The 20,523-nt window shown below is 35.2% G+C and overlaps 1 protein-coding gene across 5 annotated transcripts in view; it reads right to left on the reverse strand.

Annotated features, from left to right (window-relative positions):
* The window catches only part of MPP7 (MAGUK p55 scaffold protein 7), a 287,051-nt gene that overhangs the window by 28,274 nt on the left and 238,254 nt on the right, over nucleotides 1–20,523 (reverse strand). For all 5 annotated transcript variants that reach the window (XM_072651829.1, XM_072651826.1, XM_072651828.1 and 2 more), the window contains one exon: nucleotides 13,355–13,525. In XM_072651829.1, the coding sequence (XP_072507930.1) occupies nucleotides 13,355–13,525 (171 nt within the window). The remainder of the gene's footprint in view (nucleotides 1–13,354; nucleotides 13,526–20,523) is intronic.

The raw sequence follows: 20,523 nt of genomic DNA on the forward strand, positions 1-20,523 counted from the left end.
ATTAAATTCTGATAAATCAATTAATAAACATTTATTAAGCACCCATTACATGTCAGGCACTATACTAAGTATTAGAATATTGTTAATGTAACAATGTAAAAAATAAGATATTATCATTCAATCCTCCTCCAAAGTGATCATGCTTTGTGTTCAGAACCGAGGCTGCAGTGAAGTTGCACGATGCAGCACAGGCAAGCACTGCCAGAAACACCTTGGATTTTTAATTAATTTTGGTTATTACATGTTCAGAAACCTTTAACTGTTGCCAAATTTTTTGAGACCCCCACAAGGGGTTGCAACTCACAGTTTTGGAAATGCTGCTCCAGATAATGGCATTACTTACTTGCTTCTGGAATCTAAGATTGCTCCAAACCATATATTTTTTCCCTTTGATGCTCATATTTGGAGTTGCTGTGACTGCTGACATGAGGCTTACAATCTTATATACGTTATACAAAAAAATGTTCTACAAAAAGTTGAAATTTGATCATTTTCTTAGATCTAGTTCATAGGAAGGGATCTTTAGCAGTCACCTGCCCAATTACCTTGGGGAACTAGAGGATCAAAGAGGTGGAGTGACTAGCCTATGGTCACACAGCTAGTTAGGTATCAGAGGTGGGTCATAAATCTCAGCTTTCTGACTCTGCGTTCAGCATTCTACCCACTATTGTAGATTCATTAAATTACTTTATCCCATGCAATATCTGAGGAAAGAAAACAGCAGTAAGGCCAGGTCGATTTTGTTAATCTTGGCTACTGTTAGTGAGACCCAGAAGTACCTCTATGGAGGAGATAAAAAGTTGAGTAAATATTTTCAGGTATTTATATTAGAATAAAAATATATATATATATATATATATATATATATATATATATATAAAATAAATGCATACTTTCCCCTTGCTAAGGTCAGTCAGTTGGTTAGTAAGCATTTGTTAAGCATCTACTATGTGGCAGGCACTATTTCAAGTCCTGGAGATACAAGAAATGGCAAAAGACAGTCCTTGTCCTTGAGATGAAAGTAGGATTTGGGCTGAGTCTCTAAGTAAGTCAAGCATGGGTGGGAAACCTGCAGCTTCCAGGTCCACATATGGCCTTCGAGGTCCTTTCCACAGTCCAAGTTTTATAGAACAAATCCTTTTATTAGGGGGATTTGTTCTTTGAAGTTGGGATTCAGTCAAAGGGCCACACATGAGGACCTAGAGGGCTGCATGTGGCCAACTCTGATCTAAGAGAAATGAATAACTAAGATTTCATCTCATACCCATTAGGGTATAATGCAAAATAAAGGGAAAATGGTAATTGCTGAAAGGGACTGTGAGAAAATGGACACACTGATGTACTCATGGTGATCTATAAATATGTTACAACCATCATGAAGAGCAATTTGGAATTATACCACAAAGAAGTTATTAAACAATGCATACTTTTTGACTCAGCTACACCACTACTAGGCCTACACCCAAGAGAGATCAAAAAAAGAGGAAAAGGTCCTTTACGTACAAAAATATTTATAGTGGATCTTTTTGTGGAGGCAACAAACTGAAAACTCAGAGGATGTCCATCAAATGAAGCATGGCTAAATGGATTACAGCATATGAATGTGATGAAATACTATTGGGTTGTGAGAAATGAATAGTTTCAAAAAGATATGGAAAGTAAGACTTACATGAATGGATGCAGAGTGAAGTAAACAGAACCAAAAGAACTATTTATAACATCAATATTTGTAAAAATGAACAATTCTGAAGACTTTTATAAACTCATAAGGAATGAGATGAACAGAACCAGGAGAATAACATATAGTAATAACAAAACTGTACAAACAACTTTGAAAGCTTTAAGAACTATGATCAATATATTGATCACTTGTGATTCCAGAGTATCAATGATGAAACTATACTATCCATGATAGAGAAGTGACAGACTTAGGGTACTGAATGGCACACACACACATGTATGTATGTATGTATGTATGGTATGTACGTGATACATGGCACCTTTGAAGAAATTTGTCTTGCTTAGCTATGTACCTTTGTTACAACAAATTTTTTTCTTTTTTTTCCCTAGTGAAGTATAGGTAGGAGAGAAAATGGGTTTCTATTGATTAAAAACAAATGGGTGTGTGTAGTGTGTGCTACAAATATGAAATGTCTGCATTTTCATTTGAAGTCATATTTTTAGTTTTTCTTATCTGTTTTACTTTTTTAAGAGACCTCTTATGAAATAGGGAATAATCTGTAAATGTTTGTAATATAAAACAAAACACACCATTAATGCTTAAAAATATATCTTTATATCTGTATCTATCTATATTTTATCTATCTATCTATCTATCTATCTATCTATCTATCTATCTATCTATCTATCTAATATCTCAAAAGGGGGAAGAAACTTCTCCAGACTACACTTAAGGTAAAAGGAACCAAGGCAAATGGTCTAAGTTTTGTTCAACCTTTGTAATATTTCATCATTTTCAACATTATGAAAAGCCTATGAAACGTGTGGGTAGAGTAAGGGTTTTCCAAAAAATATACTCACTCTCTAATAAAATAAATCAGATATTCACCAAGTGTATATTAGCCTCCTAGAGAGAACTTTAGAAATCTTTTAGTCAAAACTCCTAATATTTACAGATACTAAATACTACGCAAAGTACTGAGGGATATATAAAATAAGATATGGTCCCTACCTGAGCAATCACCATAGCAATTTGGGGATGGAAACGTCTTTTAAGATACAATGAAAGAGCAATATGATACATTATATTGTTAAATTACCCTAATTTGTATGGTGCTCTAACCAAATTTCAAATACAGCTATTATATATATTAAAGGAAACAAAATTTGCAACTTATTTCATAAATCAGAAGATGCTCTATTTATACTATTATTTTAAAGTAGCATTATATATAGGTCACCTCCTCTCAACCTTTGACAGCTGTACTTATAAAATTTTTATATTTATTTTATTGCCCAGAGACAAGATTATCAAAACACTGTCTGACTCTCTTAAATATCCTGTTATATTCATATTACATTTTAAATAAAATATTCTATTATCATTAAAGGGTTAGGGAAATGCGCTCCAATTCTATCTGATTCTGTCTAATATATGTGAATTTTCTTTCTTTGTATTTCCACTGCTTAGCACAGAGCCTGACACATAAGTCTGCTGTGCAGTAAATGCTCACTGACTGCACTTCATCCCTCCTACATTCATATTCACGGTAAATAAACTGTTATCAAAGAATTATCCTTTGCAACAGAAACTTAAACATAACCTCAACTCATGATCCACGAGCTTGGCTTTCGTATCTGTCCCCGACTCTAGCTAGATTTGACTTTATAGTAATTTTATCCTGTCATCCTGCGCCCCTCCCCCATTTATACTATATTCCTGTATCCACCGCAATATTCAAACCAGCTTTACATTTCTCAAATGTTTAAATTACCATCAAATGTCTTACAAAATTACTGCATTTTCTAATAGATTTCACTATCAGATATGTATCTCAATATTTAATATGCATTTTCTTTTTTCTTCATTTTGTCCTCCAACTTCTACCTGTTGCCGCTTGGGCCACATTAAATACATTCTTTGATTCTTTGGTGTTTAGACCCTAATATATTTGTAGATGGCTATCGTATTTCCCTACTAGCTGTTGCTTGGCCAAGTTCTACATATTCAGTTCTTTCAAGCTTTCCTCATAAGTCAGTCCCTCCGGGCTCTTAATCATTCTTATAGCTCTGGTCTGAATGCTCTCCAGTTTGTCTACATCTTACTACTTAGGAAGGTGCCTAGATTTGAAAACAATATTTTTTTGCAACATAAGGAATCTCAATTGAAGTCTACCTCTTAACAGTCTATGAATTAATCTACCAGCACATATGCACTTATTAAAGTATACAACAACCTTACCAACTTATATCGACTGAGAAATGCATGTCACTTGGACAATTAATAATTAGGGAGTTTTTTATTTTTAATTTTTAACCCCTTTGGTCAGTAACCCTTGAATGAAATGCATGTCTTATTTTATACGATGTTTAAAATAAGCATCATAGGACTACATTTATATTTAAGTAGTCAATAAAAATTAATTAGGAAAAGTCTGATTTTATAATTTTCATCTAAGAAATAACAGTCATGAAACATCTAAGACCAGATTCTTTTAGCCTACATATTTTTATTCTAACTGAAAGGTGGACAGTTTAGTTCTATTTATACATACATTTTCAGTCTCTCTTTCAACCTGGGGGGAGGGGTGGAGGTGGGGCCAGGAGGGGTGCCTCAGGCATACATGGGTAATCTTTTTTCAAACCCAAAAGAACCCACTTGTCTGTCACCTTTATTACCTCATTTTTTACACTATCCTGAAATAAATATGAGAAGTGGAGTGTTTTGATTGCTTCATGTCCAATTTTTTTTTTCCTTTTTCTCTCCTGAAAATATATAACTGCTTATGTTTTGTGACAATACTTAATTATCACTGGCAATACAAGTATATTTTATTAGTATTTTATTACTACATATTTCCTGAAAGTAATGCAAAATTTATAAGCCCAAGTGTTCTTTTTCCCCACCTAAATGTGGCCAAGAAAGGTGTGAATATTTTTCTGATAATTAAATTCTTGGCCATACACATTTAAAAACAAAAAAAGGGATAAAAGGGTGGGAAAATGCCCCTAAGACCAATACCTAGCTTAGCAACATGAGTTGTCAGAATTTTGAAACTAATTTGATGAAAGTTTTGCTTTTAACATCAACTTAAATTTCTTCCAACAGAATGATACATTACTATTTGTGAGAATAGTTTAACTTAACAGTCATTTATAACTATTAAAGTGCTAATAAAAAACCTTTATTTTTAAAAAGGGATTATAAGGGAATTGACACAGACAATTCTTATTTGTAAAGGAAAAGTGTAGACACTAATATTTTTCTCTCAAAGTTGAACCAGATAAAACAATTCCAGGTTACTTAATGTTTTACAAGTTTAGTGAGTTCTTATTTTTAAAACAACATAAAGTAACGTGTAGAATCCTGATTATGAATAGAAAACATTTTAAAATAATTATAATCTGAAAAAAAATAGCATCCAAAGGATATTGCTATTTATGATAGGTTGACATCATGATAGCCAAATTAGTTTTATCACAATGCTAAACAGTACTTTGGATCAAAAGACAAGAACTATACTTCTTATGTCACTTTCATTGTATATTAATGACAAAAAAAATTTTTAGTTTGGAGTAACTTTGACAAACTCTCCCCTAATGTTAAATAGTATATCACAGTATAAGATGTGAAACACTTCTATTTTTACTTACTATCTATCTTTGTGCTTCGTGCAACTAATATTAATGTGCACTGAGCACAGGGGGATGAATGCTACTGGCACACTTGCAGCTTTTAACATGTGCTCACTTCCACTGTACCTGTGTTGCTTAACATTGCTAGTTTTTCCACATTTCACCCAAGACATTTTTATGGTATTGGCCAGACTTAAGCTACTCTTAATATCCAGAGAAAAACATCAGAATTACTGAAGTCTGCAATAAATTTCAGAACTGCTTTTGTTACTGAAAAAGCACAGTTTCTTCATCTGATTTACTGCAAACCAAATCAAATGAAATCTCTAGGTATTCTGTAGATCAGACAGATGTAATCTGTTATAAAAAGTCTACTTATCACACTAAGACTGCTCTATTTGTCGATGTAAGTGTAAAATTAACTCAACCATGTTATTATATGTATTTGACCTAGAATCATACAATGATCACTCCAGTAGGTGGCTAAACTTTAAGCATTGGAGAAGGACAAATCTGTTTATTAAACTAAATTTAAAGTTCTTTGGATTCAAACTATATAAAAATACAGCAACTTAACAGTTCATAACAAATCCTGAGAGAGTCAGATTTCCCTTACTCTGCTGCTTTCATAATAGAGGAAATACTCTGCTAATGAAGCATCAAACTATATATTAAAGTAAAAGAGAGAAAAGGAGTCAGAAGTTTGCTAAAAGAACTAAGTTCTTCCACAGTTACTATTTAGAGTGAATCTATAGTATATGTTTGTCCCTGGAAAAAAAGCTCCTAGTCATATCTGACGTCTGTGTCAGAGCACAGACAGGCAGAAATTATATCAATGAATGGGCAAAAGCAAATTTGGATCTATCAGTGGGAAAAAGATAAACATGATAAAAAGACTAGTTAGTGAAGGGGCACTTCACTGACCAGAAAAGTGCAGTGGTGCAGGACAGAGTGCCGGGCTTGAAATCAGAAGAGGGTAGATCCTTGTCTCTGACACTTGTCTCATTCTGGGAAGCATAAATCTGTAAAATGAGGATAATACCAATAATGGCTATCTTGTTATGAGGTTGTTGTTATGAGGCTCAAATGAAATAGCACACAAAAAGTACTCTATTAATGTCAGCTTTATGTGAAAAAAGACAATGAATGAAAGAAGTGTATAAGAGTATCTAGCTTGATAATTCTTACTGAGCTTGGCTCATTTGACATTTACTTTGATCACAAAAATGAGGTGTAGCCAGGTAGCACCATAAATGGAGTCAGCAAGAAGAAGGTATACTCCTGCTCCAGTCACTTATTAGCAATATGATCCATGGTGACTCATTTTACCTTCTCAGTCTCAGTTTCTTTATCTGTAAAATGATAACTGTACCCATCCCACAAGGATCAATGGGAGGATCAAATGAGATAATGTGGGTGATGCATTTTATAAGCTTTAACATGCTATATTGGAGCTTGCAGTCATAAAATCTTGAAACTATAGTCTAGAGTCAGAACTTTAAGACAGCTTTGTCAATTAAAATTTGTGATATATCAAATTGAATATAGACATTAAAAATTACGAATTCAAGTTTCATTCAACTAATATTTTCATTAGTGATCAAAAACATCATGGTATAGTGGTCTTGGGGCCAGGAAGATCTGGGTTCCTTGTCCAGCCTCTGACAACTATTGGCTGGACAACCTTGGACAAATACCTTAACGTCTCCTCTTCTAAGACCCTCATTTGCAGAGGAGGTGCCAACCTGCATTGGTAGAGGAAGTTTTCTCATCCAGGGGTTCCCTCTACTGTTTAAATCACAGGTCCAATGCCTATTTTCATGAGCAGTGAGGTAACACCATATTTAGTTATAAAGATGATCACGTACTAAGGATTGTCACAGCACAGTATTATAATAATCTCTTAAATGATGTTAAGAAATTATTTTGGTCTATGTAACATGAAGTAGCGGACAACTAACTATTTTCTGTCATAAGTGGCTTTTTGTCATTGGTTTATAGTAGCTGTTCTTACATTTTGGTCTCAAAAATACTTTTATACTCAAAACACTCAAAATTATACTTTATAATCTTAAAAATATTCAAAGAGTTCTTGTTTATGTGAATTCTATCTATATATCTACCTATAGTATCAGAAATTAAAATGTCTTAGTATGAATCATGAAAATCATTTTGATCTCATGGACCCCCTGCAAAGGTCTTAATGCCCCTAAGAGCCCTTGGCCACACTATGAGAATTACTGGTTTATTGGAAGCACGAGTATCTAGGCTCATTCCTGTTCTTTGAGAGTGAGAGAATAAGCACGGAGCTCCTTGATTTTCACCTCTTCCAATCTAGTCATTGATATGGCCGAAGATCTTGGAAAAAAAAAGAGATGTGGGAAAAAGGGAACAGTGTACTTTCTTTTTCACTGAGATGAGTAAATGAAAAGCATTTATTCACCCAGCTAAGAATAAACTAAAACAAATTTATTAAGCATCTACCACGTGCATGGCTCTGGTATGGAGCAGATATACAAGTACAAAGATGAGACAGTCTCTACCCTCAAAAAACTTACAACCTAATAGAGAGAAACAACACAGACACAGGAGTTTTTGTTTGGGAAATCCACGGTGTGAATGCAGGCACATGGAAGTCAACTGATAATTCCTTTCTAGAAGCAATGATCATACCGATCTGATTACAGTTCTCAGTAAGAGAAGATGGCTGGCTGGGTTGGAGAGCTAGATGAGATATGAAGCATAGCCTAGACTTACCAGCTAGCTAGTGCTGATGCTGTGCAGTGGTGTGAAAGGAAGGCTCAAATGTAGACTGACTACTTTTCTAGAATCACACGAGACCATGAAACTAAAAGGGCTTTAAGGAAATGGTATCTTACTTCAGTGGGAGGCTTCATTTGACCTACACTTTCCCCAGCAGTTGCTTGTTAAGCTGTAGTTTTTGTTGAGAGATAATATGCAATAGTGAATGGAGAGCTGGTGGGTTCAAGCCCCACATCTGCCACATCTGGGCAAACCCCCTAACTTCTCTGCACTTCAGGTCATTCTCTCAGACAAGGTGGCAATCTGGACTGGTAGCAGGAATTTCCTACACCAATAAAATCACAGACCCAGTCCCTGTTTCTGTCCTTACCTGCAGCTCTTGTTGAGCACATGGAAGAACCAACGTTCTCATAAATGTATATTTACTTAAACTTCTTTTAAAAAACAATTTTTATTTAGCATGTAATCATAAAATACAAGTGAAATGAGGGTGGAAAAGCATTTCGTTTTCAAGTAAAAATTTTTAAATGTACAGAAACATTTATTATTTTTCTTTTCATGCCTTGTAATCTAATAGAGTAAGTTCTCAAAACCCACAAGAAGAATTTTAGGTCTATTGTTTATTAGCTTTAGCAATAAACTGCTAAAAAGCAGTATACTGTTGGTGTTTTTATTTTTACAAATAAAAATTTCTTCAAGGTAAGATTCAATTTTTTAAAAATGTCAACTATTACTAAAGAGAAAAACTCAACTTAAGGTACTAAATATCTTCTAACATAACTCCATGTCAATACCTTTGTTTAGAATATACTTTTTAACATAGAAGGAAACTTCACTGAAACTGCCATGGGAAAATGTCTATGTGGCAAGAATGCTGTTAAATTTTTAAAAATTTTACATTGTTTGGAATGGGACATTTCCAAAACCAAGGGAAAATTAAATAATTCTTATGAAAGTTTAAGGTTCCCTATTGTCCTATTTTTTTCAGGTTAATACACTCAGTCTATTTTTATTTCTTGAACACTAACTGAGCTGTGAAAATTATATATACATAATTTAAATAAGATGATGAAGAAAACAAATAGCACTGTTTTATACTTGCTCAACAGTATTTATTTCCAAGATTTTTTCAGCATTTACATTTTATTAGATGTTGCATCAATTATCATCTATACTATGGCTACGAAAATAAAGGCCACAGGGAAATTAGATTCCAAGGAAGGGGACCATTTTTTGTATCTTTACTGTGCTATGTACAAGGTAGGAGTTTACTGAAAATTTTGCTGAATAGATGAAGTTCACCAATGTCATAATAACTCACAGTAACCCAATTAAGAACTATTAATTGAACTAGAAGCAATACAGGATTCTAAGACATTGTCTTCAGTGCCTTATTACTAATAGACCCTACTCACTCTTGTACATCATTGCAACATAACTAATCCAACTTCCCAATTTCTTTGTATGTTAGTAAGTAGCTAAATCTGAGTAGTAAGAGTATAAATGCTGGTAGTTTGAAAATGAAAATCCTCTTTTCTTCATCTGGCAAAAAATATCAATACTACAAACAAGTAGATAAAAAATTTGGAGGTTTGCAGATTTGTTATTACATTTACCTATCACAACGGCAACAAATAAAAAAACAGGATCATAACTAATACTTCAAATAAACTGTATATATGGAAAAACTTTATGAGCACTAACTCAACAGAAGAAAGCAAATATATATAATTTTAAAAGACAGATTTATAAAACAAGTCCAGGTGTCACTGGATTAGAGTGTACAATTTAATGCTCTGCAGAATACCCGAAATGGAATGAGAAATACTCTAATCATCACTTTCTGACAGTCTAGGACTGACATTTCCAAGTCCTACATTGAACAAGACATTCCAGATTTAGGGAGTCTTATAAATCCTTTAGCTCATAGGCTACCAAAAAGTCTGCTTAAGTTTTCAACTTTTTAATATTACTTTGTATCCTCTGAATTCTATGTGAGCAGATGTTATTAGCTGCCTAAGTGAGACCATCACTCTTGGAGCTCATAATGACATGTGAGAAGTATCCAGAGATAATAGGATAAGATACCCTCAGTCTATTTAGATCACTAACGTTAATGCAAGACATTCAAGGCCCTCTACAACAGTGGCTTCAAACTCCAAAAGAACATAAGGATCCTTGAGGGCACATGCTGCCTTAGAAAACCACATGTTAACATTACCTATGTTCCACTCCACTTTTACATTTAAATGTGGTTCTGATCAGACTCTGGAGTATTCTGGATGCTGCCATGGTCTTCATATTTGACACTTCTGATCCACAATTAGGAGCCACCATAAGCTTTCTCATTTTACTACTTGCTCCCCCTCATGCCATCTACTCGAATTAAACTAGACAATGTTCTGTCTCTTCACCATAAGCAATACTCTCATGTCTCTGCTTGGATTGTTTCTTCTTCCTAAAAAATCCTCCTTCTACATCTTTGCCTATTGGCCTCCTATCTACTGGTTAAAACTCAACTATTATTTCACCTCTTTTTAGAAGGTAAAGGGTGACAAATATTTTGGCCACACCAATTCATGAAGACCAACTACTGGGACAGGAAAAGATTTTTAAAGGTATTATCATACACTTCCAAGAACTATGTGTCTTCATTTTCATTCAGTTAATGTTTGTTATGCAGACCTCCCCTGTCCCTACTTTCCACCTCTTGCTCTCAGAAGTATCATCAAAATATCTCTTATAAAAGTTACCTATTTCAATTAGAAAAAGGGATACATTGTGAGTGCCAATGTGCCTTTATTCCTCTCCAGACTGCAATCCTGACTCTCCCAGACATTTTGTACAATGTTATAGGAAGATATTCACCCTAAAAGCTCACTTGGAATTCACATATTGGAAGTACCCACTCTGGCCCTGGCCTCTCCATTTTAAAGTGAAAGCTTAGGCCAGCCAGGTCCATTCTGACTTTCTCAGTCTTTCTCTGTAATCCTACTGCCTTTCTCTATTCAGTTTCTCCTAGTTTTCATCTCCCTTTTATGTGTTGTCGTCTCCCATCAGAATGCAAGCCCATAGGATCACAATCAGTAAATAAACGTTTATTAAGTGCCTACCATGTGCCAGGCACTGTGTTAAGTGCTGGGGATATAAAGAGGCAAAAGACAGTCCCTGTTCTCAAGGAGTTTACATCTAATGAGGGAAACAACGTGTAAACAAATATAGACAAAGCAAGCTCTACACAGGACAAATAAGAAATTAAAAAAGGAAAAGCACTAGAATTAAGAGGGGTTAGAGAAGACTTCTTGTAGCAGGCTGAATTTTAACTGGATTAAAAGATTACAGTTGGAGCAGAGGAGGGACAACATTCGACGTATGGGAGACAGCCAGAAGGGCACATGTATGTGATGGGGAGTAAATTATAAGAAGCCTGGAAAGTTAGGAAAGGACTAGTTAATGAAAGACTGAATGTCAAACAAAAGCATTTTGTATCGGATCCTAGAGGTAACAGGGAACCATTAGAGTTTATTGAATTGGGGGGTGAGAGGGGAGGATGATCTGATCAGACCTGCACTTTAAGAAAATCACTTGAGTGGCTGAATGGAGAATGGATTGGAATATGGAGAGACTCAAGGCTAGCAAACCCACCAGCAGGTACTGCAGTAATTAAGGAGTGAAGTGATAAGAGCCTGTACCAGGGGTAGGGGTGTAAGAGGAGAGAAAGGGATGATTTTGAGAGAAACTGCAGAGATGAAACTGACAGGCTTTGACAATAATTTGGATTTGGGGTGGGGGGGAGGGACCAGAGTGAGAGATAATGAAAAGAATAAAGAGTCCAGGATGACTCCTAGGTTGGGAGCCTAAGGGACCAGAAGGACAGTGTTGTCTGCTACAATAATGGGAAAGGTGGATGGTGGGGAGAGTTTAGGGGGAAAAGACAATGTGTTGTTTTAGATATTTTGAGTTTTAGTTGTTTACTGGACGTCTAGTTTGAGATATGTGAAAAGCAGTTGGAGACATGAGCCTAGAGGTCAGCAGAGATTGGGCAAGAAAGGTTGACTTGAGAAACATCAGCACAGCCAGTTTGTATCTGTATTCACAGCCTTAGAGCAATGTCTGAAACTTAGTAACTGTTTGATAAATATTTATTGACTTCCCTTGATTATATGTGGGGGGAGGAGGAGAGTTAACTATTTAAACATGAGTACACTAGCATTGCTGGCACACTTGTGAATTTGTCCAAACATTTGGGAAAATAATTTGAAGTTATATACAGTTCCCCACCCCAAAAAAACTATACTTAGCCTTTGAACTAGTGATAACAACCTTAGGTATATTGTCCAAGCTGGTCAAAGATACAGGGAACGGTTTCATATATATGAAAATATCTACAACAGTATCTTTTTATATTAGCAAAGAATTTGAAGGAAAGTGAGTGCCCACAAATGGGAGAAAAGTTGAACAAATTGTGGTATATGACCTTAATTGAATGTTACTGTGCTACAAAATGGTAATATGAAGAAGGCTGAGAAATTTAGGAAGATGAACGGCTAAAGGATGAAATAAGCAGCGCTTATTTTTAATAATGAGTACAATGATGCAAAAGAAAAACCACCAAAGACTTCAGGGCTCTGAGCAATGCGATGTCTAGTTGTGACCTGAGAGCATGGTGGTGACGTGGCTTTCTGCCTCTCAGAACCCCAGGTATAGAGGAGTGCCATTGATCTTCCCATACAGCTAATGTGTTTTCTGGGGTTTTTTTGACTGTACTTGGTCATTACAAGGGAAGTTTCAATTGTGATGATGGGAAGGAAGTAATTGGGAAATGACAGTATTATTTTAAAAGTGTCACTTAAACATTAAAAAAGCACTCTTTGTTAAAAGGGAAGATTATGGGGGGGGATTATTGGGAAGTAACAGCAATGCAGAAAAGAATCTGTGAAACTCTTTTTTAAAAGAAGCACACTATTTGTTCTAAGGTTGAAAATGCAAAACAACTGAGAATCTGCCACATATCGAAAGTACAAAATAACCAACACCTCTCTGTGTAAAGAAAAGCTGGGAAGGAAAGCAAATGGATTTTTTCTGCAAAATAAGAAAAAAAAGGGAGGGTCATTCTTATAAGAATGTAAGCTGCTTGAGGTCAGGAATTATTTCTCACTTTTTCTTCATATGCTGAGTTTTTGGAATAATATCTTACTAACCACAGATGCTTCATAAACAAATGCTTGTTAAGTTTAGTTCTTGTTTCCTCAGAATTATTTAGAAATAAACTTACCAACCAAAACAACTAGTCTGTATTTCTCATTATTTTGTCGCCGATATGGTGAAACTTCTTCATATGTTGGGACATCTGCTGTATCATACTGATCACTCTTCTTGCATTCATACATAGACTTGTTTGTCTTCTTATCTTTTCTGCTAAGACGGAAGCTTCTTCTAAAACCAGCTGGAATTTAAAAAAATTATTTGTATTTAAAAAGCACAGAAGAAAGCTTCAGATCTAGAAAAGAACCAATTACATTGTTAAAAATGTGTCTGATAAGAAAAAGCAACATTTTAAATAACTGTATCCAAAGGGTACTTTGGAGGAGATTCATACTTTATTTATCTGTAGTTTATACAAACACTAATATTATATCAGTTTTAAACCACAGAACATCTTTTTCAGTATATCAATGCACATAACTATAGAATTTAATGAACCAAAATAAAGAAAGAATACTTTAATAAGTACATCAGCCCAATTACTCATGGCTCTGATATTGAATACAACTGATTAAAAAAAAGTGACATGGAAAGGACTTCAAATATTAATAGGCATATAATCTTTTTTCCATAAATCCTAGACATGTATACAATATTAATAACATCCTTGTGGAATGGGTATAATGGATAATTTCACTGAAGAGAACTATCAGGGAAGCTGAAGTCACAGAATGTGCCTATGATAGCAAGAGATTGAAGTTATACAAGTCTAGTGAGCCCTAAACTTCGGTTTAGACTATGTGTTGTGTGCGCATTCATCATCAGGAAGACTGACTTTAAAGTGCATAAGAGAATGGTTACTAGAGGAATTTAGAAGGACTCTACTACACATCTGCTACAATACGAACATTTAGAAACTCTCTGAAGAGATTCATTAAATCAGAATGATATAGGGAACAGAGTGCTGGATTGAAGAGACAGGAAGACCTGCCTCCGATACCTGTAACCTCTGTGATCCTGACAAGTCACTAACCCTACTGCAACCTCAATTTCCTTCTCTATAAAATGGAGATAACAGTAGTATATATCTCACAGGGTTGTGAGGATTCAATGATACAATATGTGAAGTGCTTTGCAAACTTTAAAGCTTTATATAAACCAATCAAACATCAGGTCAGCTTTAGAACATATGAAATAAGTGGTTTTTTGAAACTAACGTTACTATACTAATCAGAAAATAAAGTGAATTTTTCTTTTTGAATGCAAGCATATTTGGTAGTAAAACTGAAGAATCTTTCACTGATTGGTATGAATGTAAATTTATATGAAGGGAAGAAAATAATGCTTAATATCATGCCCAAGTCATTAGCTAGGACTCAAAATGAAGTTTTATGTGTATTTTTAATTATCAATGATTAAAGGTAAAAATCACAGAACTTGAGCAAGGAATTACAATCTAATACATTTAAACAGAATGATTAACATAAATACAATTTTTTTAAAAAGATGCCTAATTCATGCAAGCATGCCACAAAGATTTCAATTTGGAGCCCACAAAGAGTCATTTTTGCTTCCATAGAGATAACCAAGTAGTTTGGGGCAAAGATTTGTGCATAAAACAATCGATGAGAAAAGCTTTGGAAGACAGGGATCTCAGTTTGGTAAGGTGATCCAGGAAAACAGCTTTGGTGACACAGTCATTTTGGAAGACATCATAGAGCTAGGATGGAAGTGGCACGTTAAAAAGTTTTTCTGTATACCACTTTGCCTATTGGAGGAAATGCAGAGTAGTTTAAAAAATAAGAGAAAATGAATGTGGGATTTGATGGGAAAGGTCATACTGGAAAAACTAAGAGAAAAAAATGATTATCAAAGTTTATTTTGGAGTCAGTGAAAGTACTCTGGATACAAAGAAATGAGATTCTGGAATGGGCATATGAAAGGATAGCGATAATATGAACATAAGCCATGAAATCATATGAAGAAAATGGGAAGAAAAAAGAAAAATACGAATTCAGACTTCCCGTTAAAATGATAAAAAGTTGTACAAATGTACTTTATTACTTTCTCTTCTCCCAGTACTTTAGTTTCTTGAATGTTGCCTATTCCTGTAGACATTCTACTGATGCTCAAATCAATACAGTTCTGGCAGTCATGGATCATGGAGCCCCAACAGTTTATCCAGAACTTTATGGAAGCAGGGTATTTAAATCTGGAAGGGCCTTTGTAGATCCACCTAATCCTATTCTCTCATTTTAATATAAGATAGAGGTTTGTTCTTGACCCCAGGTTCAGTTCTCATTTTATATTTCCCTTGAAGCATTTTCAGTGGAGACAGCAGGGAGTCAGCTACCTTCCTCATTGCATGGCAGTTCTGGACAGCAAGAGTGGATACCAAATTGAGGGCTCCCACTGTCCAGTGAGAAAACTAAGATGAGGGAATAGAATTATACCAACTCTTACTGTTAGAATTTGGGGAAATTATAAACAAAATGATAAAATTAGACATTTAAAATTTTATTTCCATGGTGAAAGATAATTTAATTATTTCTAACTAATTTTATTTTTCCTTTTCTAAGATGAAACAAATGTTAGCTGAGAGAAGAGAAACGATTCCATTTAAAAGTAAGTATTTTGGGTTTGTTTTTTTTTAAAGGCTCCATTATGTTCTATGTATGGCAAAACTCTTCTGGAGGTATTTGGTATGTGGCATATTTCACGTATTCAATAATTCTTCTTAATCTGAAAAATAAAAATTTGTTTTATACATTTATGTTAATTTTTAAAGCACCTTGACATATTTTACACCCTTCTACAGCAGAAGTTACAACCCCAAAAGATGCATACATCATGCCAACACGCAGCACTTTGATTCTACTCCCAAGCAGCATAAAGAGTTAATTATTTCTTGTTAGATTCAGTTGAGTTATGTGATTAAAGAAAACAATTTTTAAAATTATGTCCATACTCTGAAAATGAGCAGAGTTCTCTGTAGGTGACCCTGAGTACACAACCCAAGAACCACATAATCCTATTTCATCTCAAGTAAGGAATTCTTAGTGGCATCTGGCTTGAAGAAAAAAGGGAGTTCAGTGTAAGAATGCAGTTTTACATAAAATATATTTTCCTTATATTTCTTTCACATTTTTGTAATTTATAATTGGCTCAACGTTTTTATGGACAGCATTTTTCCATAGTGCTTACCCACAGCTGCTAGAAATTTCCATTTTTTGAAGAAAAAAAAGGAATGGCACATTTACTTTATTACAATAGGAGAGTGATATTGCAGCACCACTTCAGCTGCAAATCAGCACCATTAATCCCAAGCAGAAGAGATTTCTCTTTCCTAAAATGCTTTTCCATTAAGAATAATTTAAAATAAATGTTAATTATTTTCACGGGTTTTGATTTTGTCTTACAATGTTTTTGCTCACTTAAGAATTACTTTAAAAATTCACAGAGAAGGAAGGGCAGAATAAGGTGAGTGAATACTTTAATTGAGTTGAGTTCCTTAATCACAGTAATTAGTAACAGGAATCAGAGACCATCCTGGAGGCAAAATAAAACAAAGTTATTTAATTTAAGAGGAGGGTATGTCAGACAGATCATGTGCTGTGACTATGGGACTCAAAAGAACAAAGTCTAAGAATAATCAAATGTCACACTGGAATATTCATAACAGCAGGAAGAGCTGATGAGGCCTCTAAGCTTTTCTATTTTGAACTACTATTGTAACATACCTTTTTTGAGTGGTATTTTAATTGTTTTGAGACTAAAAATCTATAGTTTTATGGTAGGACTTTCATTACATAAATTATTTACCAATTTGTTCATTCAAGCATGTATGCATTCATTCATTCAATACATTTATTGGATGCTTACTATATTAAAAGACAATGCAAGATACAAGGTCATAAAGAATACTCTTTTGAGCAGCTTAAAATATAATCAATAAAAATATATGTCCACAAAAATCTCTAACACAAGAAAGCTACCTCCTGAACAATATCATGTACTTTGTGAAAATTTTATTAACTACTGTCAAAAGGTACACTTACTTGAGTCTGTTTTATTAATAGTCTTACTAAAAAATACTGCTATAATTTTCAATCTAAAAATCAAATCCATTAGGCAGATTTTAAATCTAGGGATTCTCAAAAAAGCTAGATTATTTGCATTTATGTAAAATTTTTCTTCTGATATTAAATTTTACACTTAGGTTTGAGTAATTACAAATTTTTCCTACCACAATAACTTTTAAACCAAATATAAATGTATAGCAGTGCTGATGCTTATATAGCTTCAAAAGCTGGTAATATATCTCAGCTAAAACCTTAGCTTCCATGTTTTCTCATAGCCTTCTAAAAATGTCAGTTGAATACAAACCACGACAGCTAGGTGCTGCAGTGGATAGAGGGCTGGGCCCGAAGTCAGTAAGACCTGAGTACAAATATAACTTCAGACATTATATATGTGACTCTGGGCAAATTACCAGACCCGTCTGCCTCAACTTTTTTATCTGTAAAATGGGGATCATAATAGTACCTATCTCCAAAAATTGGTGTGAAGTTCAAGTGACATACTATTTGTAAAATGCTTAACACAGTGCATGCCACATAGTAGGTGATTAGAGTGTGTTTGTGCCCTTGCTCTCTCACTCCCCGGCCCACTTGGCTTGGAGGGTCGCTTCTGCAATGGACTATGTCTGTTTTCTGAGGTCTCACCAAGCTAAGTTTGGGTTAGCTCAGTGCCAGAAAGTTGGCCATGCAGGGATAATTTTCGTTTTAGTCATAGCGATTCAAGTCTATTAAGGACATGAGGATTTGCTATCTGTGTCAGTTAAGGAAGCACTCAGGCTAACACATACAGATCTTTTTAAGTACTGAAGGGAGCAATATATTAATGACTACTAAGACCAATACAATCCAGCACTAGGGATTTTGAGATCATAGATTCTGCAGCTGACGTAACATAATTATAGTAGTATGGTATAGAGAAAGAAGATACATGTCTGGTGGCGAAGGTCAGGGGTTCAAATTCTACCTCAGGGAATTGGATGATATGTCTCCTGAGGTCATGTCCAGCCCTAGCTCTACGATATTATGGTCTTAAAACACAGGGGCATGAAGTCAAGATGGCAGATTAATAGCGTGGTCTTGCTACAGTGCTCCCACCAAGCCCAGCCAAATACCTTTAAAAAATGGCTCTAAACAAATTGTGGAGCTGTAGAACCCACAGAATAATGGAGTGAAACAAATCTGCAGCCCAAGAAAGCCTAGAAGGTCGCTGGGAAGTGTCTATTGAGCCACACTGGGAGCAGAGTGCAGTCCAGTGTGGGCCGCGAATGTAGAGAGGGCACCTGAGCAGGCCTTGCGGAGACTGAATCTGTGGTGGTTTCCAGACTTCATGATCCAAAAACGTTGAGGATAAATTAGAAGGTCTGTGGGAAAAGCCAGTGGGACCAATGCAGGGGACTAGAGTGGTCTGGCCCCAGCCCCAGGGCTGCTAAGAGGGGAAGGGGGTGGAGGAACCTGTGGCAGCCACAGTAGCAGCAGAGGCAGCAACAGCCACTGTTTCTAGAGCTCTAGGCCCACAAATTGTGGATGGAATTGAGCTGGTGATAATATACCTCCCACTCCCACTGGAAGAAGAGCTTGACAAAGAGCTCACAAGTCAAGTAAATGGCTGGGGAAATGAGCAAAAATCAGAAAAAGAATCAGACTATAGAATCTTACTTTCATGACAAGGAGGACCAGAGCATGCAAACAGAAGAAAACAAAGGCAAAGCTCTTCCATCCAAAGCCTCCAAGAAAAATATGAATTGGTCTCAGGCTATGGAAGAACTCAAAAAGGATTCTGAAAACCAAGTAAGAGAAGCAGAACAAAAATTGGGAAGAGAAATGAGAGTGATGCAAGAAAATCATGAAAAATGAGTCAACTGCTTGCTAAAGGAGACCCCAAAAAATCTGAAGAAAATAACACTTTAAAAAATAGACTAAACAAAATGGCAAAAGGGATCTAAAAATTCAATGAGGAGAAGAATGCCCTAAAAAGCAGAATTGGCCAGATGGAAAAGGAGAATCAAAAGCTCACTGAAAAAAACAATTCCTTAAAGATTAGAATGGAGCAGATGGAAGATAATGACTTTATGAAAAATCAAGAAATTATAAAACAAAACCAAAGGAATGAAAAAACAGCAGACAATGTGAAATATCTCACTGGAAAAACAACTGACCTGGAAAATAGATTCAGGAGAGACAATTTAAAAATTATGGGACTACCTGAATGCCATGATCAAAAAAGGGGCCTAGAAATCATCTTTCATGAAATTATCAAGGAAAACTACCCTGATATTCTAGAACCATAGGGTAAAAGAAATATTTAAAGAATCCACCAATCACCACCGAAAAGAAAAACTCCTAGGAATATTGTAGTCAAATTCCAGGGTTCCCAGGTCAAGGAAAAATACTGCAAGAAGCCCGAAAGAAACAATTTGAGTATTGTGGAAATACAATCAGGATAATAACACAAGATCTAGCAGGTTCTACATTAAGAGATCAAAGGGCTTGGAATATGATATTTCAGAAGTCAAAGGAGCTAGAATTAAAACCAAGAATCACCTACAAAGGAAAACTGAGTATAATACTTAAAAGAAAAAAAATGATCATTCAATGAAATAAAGGATTTTCAAACATTCTTGATGAAAAGACCAGGGCTGAAAAGAAAATGTGACTTTCAAACACAAGAATCAAGAGAAGCATGAATAGGTAAGGAAAGAGAAATCATAAGCAACTTACTAAAGTTGAACTGTTTACATTCCTACATGGAAAGATAATATTTGTAACTCTTGAGACTTTTCTCAGTATTTGGGTAGTTGGAGGGATTATATACATATAGACAGATGGCACAGAGTGAGTTGTAATAGGAAGGGATGCTATCTAAAACAATAAACTTAAGGAGTGAGAGAGGAATATATTGGGAGGAGAAAGGAAGAAATGGAATGCGGCAAATTATCTCTCATAAAAGAGGCCAGAAAAAGCTTTTTCAATGGAGGGGAAAAGGGGGAAAGTGAGAGGGGAAAAGCAAAGCTTACTCTCAATCACATTTGGCTTAAGGAGGAAATAATATGTACATTCAATTTGGTATGATAATCTATCTTACACTACAGGAAAGTAGGAGAGAAGGGGATAGTGGGGTGTGTGGGAGGTGATAGAAGAGAGGGCAAATGAGAGGAGGGGG

Source organism: Notamacropus eugenii, chromosome 3 (genome assembly GCF_028372415.1).
Source record: "Notamacropus eugenii isolate mMacEug1 chromosome 3, mMacEug1.pri_v2, whole genome shotgun sequence".
NCBI classification, from domain to species: domain Eukaryota; kingdom Metazoa; phylum Chordata; class Mammalia; order Diprotodontia; family Macropodidae; genus Notamacropus; species Notamacropus eugenii.